Genomic DNA, 1,612 nt, shown 5'->3' on the forward strand with positions numbered 1-1,612 from the left:
CAGCGGAGCATTGCACGAGAGAAGCTAGTGCATTCGCTCACAAACAGTTGGTAAGAAAGTTATATCGTTTTTATGTTGCTCTAATTGAAATGTTCATTATTTCGTTGTTCTTTGTGCGATTTAAACAATTTTGGTATTGATCGAAAACTAATAGTTCCACGTTTTGGTTTTTGATATTATAGGTATTTTTTAATCATTAAATTTTGAGCAATAGGGGTATATGGCAGATCAAGAAAAATTTCATTTTAGGCACTCTATGCTTTATGAGTTCCAACTTGGTTATAATGCGACGGAAGATCATAAAAATTTGTGTTTCGTCTTTGGACCATCTAAAGTTAAAGTGCGTACGCTTCAAAGATGGTTTGAAAAATTTAGGTCAGGTGACATGAAGCTTCAAGATGAACCTCGCATCGGAAGACTAAAGGAGCTTGATGACAACATTCTGAGGGCTTTAGTGGGTAATGAACCACTATTGACTACGAGGGAGATCGGGGATAAGTTAAGCGTTAGCCACATAACAATTGAAAACCACTTGAACAAGCTTGGCTTTGTCTACAAATGGTGTCGTTGGATTCCCCGTAAATTAAGCGAAAAAAATATAGCAGATCAAATTTCTATTGCTTCTTCTTTGCTTGTTCGACAACAATATGAGCCATTCTTGGATCGCTTGGTTACTGGTGACGAGAAGTGGATTGTGTATGATAATGTAGTAAGAAAAAGAGTCAAGATAATGCCAGGCATTTCGCCTCCTACCCTTGCGAAGGCTAATTTGCAACAAAAAAGCTAATGCTTTACATCTGGTGGGATTGTCGAGGTCCTATCTACAGGGAACTGTTGCATCTAGATCAAACTGTCACAGCAGACCTATATTGTGATCAGCTAACCCGACTAGATTCAAAAATATGTGAACTTCGTCCAGCACTGTATAACTGAAAGGTATTTTCCATCATGACAATGCCAGGCCTCACGTGGCTTTAAGGACGAAGGAGAAACTCCAGGCTCTTGGTATTGAAGTTTTATCACATCCATCATATTTACCTGACCTGGCACTATCTGACTACCACTTGTTCCTCTCGATGTAAAATTTTCTTAAAGAAAAAAATTTCGAAACTTTCAGGATGTTCAGAGGGCAGAGGTAGATTTCTTGGCTTCAAAGGATAGGATCCTTTATACATCCAGTATAAATGACCTTGTTGACAGATAGAGGAAGGTCATAGAAAACAGTGGTCAATATTTCATTAATTAATTTCACTTATGAGCTTAAATATAAGAAATTGAAATTTCCTAAAAAAAAACAACATAACTTTCTTACCAACCTAATAGTATTTTTGTTTTAAGGATATCTATGAATGAGTTAATATAAATCAAATCATGAGTTAATATAATCAAATCGAGACATTAACAATATTATTATTATATATTTATTTACTAATTTATTTAACTCAAACATTCAAAGTGCTTTTTGTAAAATTTTATAACTTTTTATAATATTCTATTATTAATTATATTATTTTAATATTTCAGCCACACAAAAACACACACACATTATAAATATATATATATATATTAGGTAAAGTAAAAAGTTCTGAGCGTTTTTTCGCTTTATTTCGAC

At 33.9% G+C, this 1,612-nt stretch overlaps 1 protein-coding gene across 1 annotated transcript; it reads left to right on the forward strand.

Annotated features, from left to right (window-relative positions):
• Window positions 1-220: 220 nt before the first annotated feature.
• Window positions 221-787, forward strand: LOC106751097 (histone-lysine N-methyltransferase SETMAR-like). Its single transcript, XM_014631879.1, has one exon. It carries the CDS (start codon window positions 221-223, stop codon window positions 785-787), a length of 567 nt encoding a protein of 188 aa, XP_014487365.1.
• Window positions 788-1,612: the final 825 nt, after the last annotated feature.

This window comes from Dinoponera quadriceps, unplaced genomic scaffold (genome assembly GCF_001313825.1).
Source record: "Dinoponera quadriceps isolate SergipeBrazil2010 unplaced genomic scaffold, ASM131382v1 scaffold8625, whole genome shotgun sequence".
NCBI lineage: Eukaryota > Metazoa > Arthropoda > Insecta > Hymenoptera > Formicidae > Dinoponera > Dinoponera quadriceps.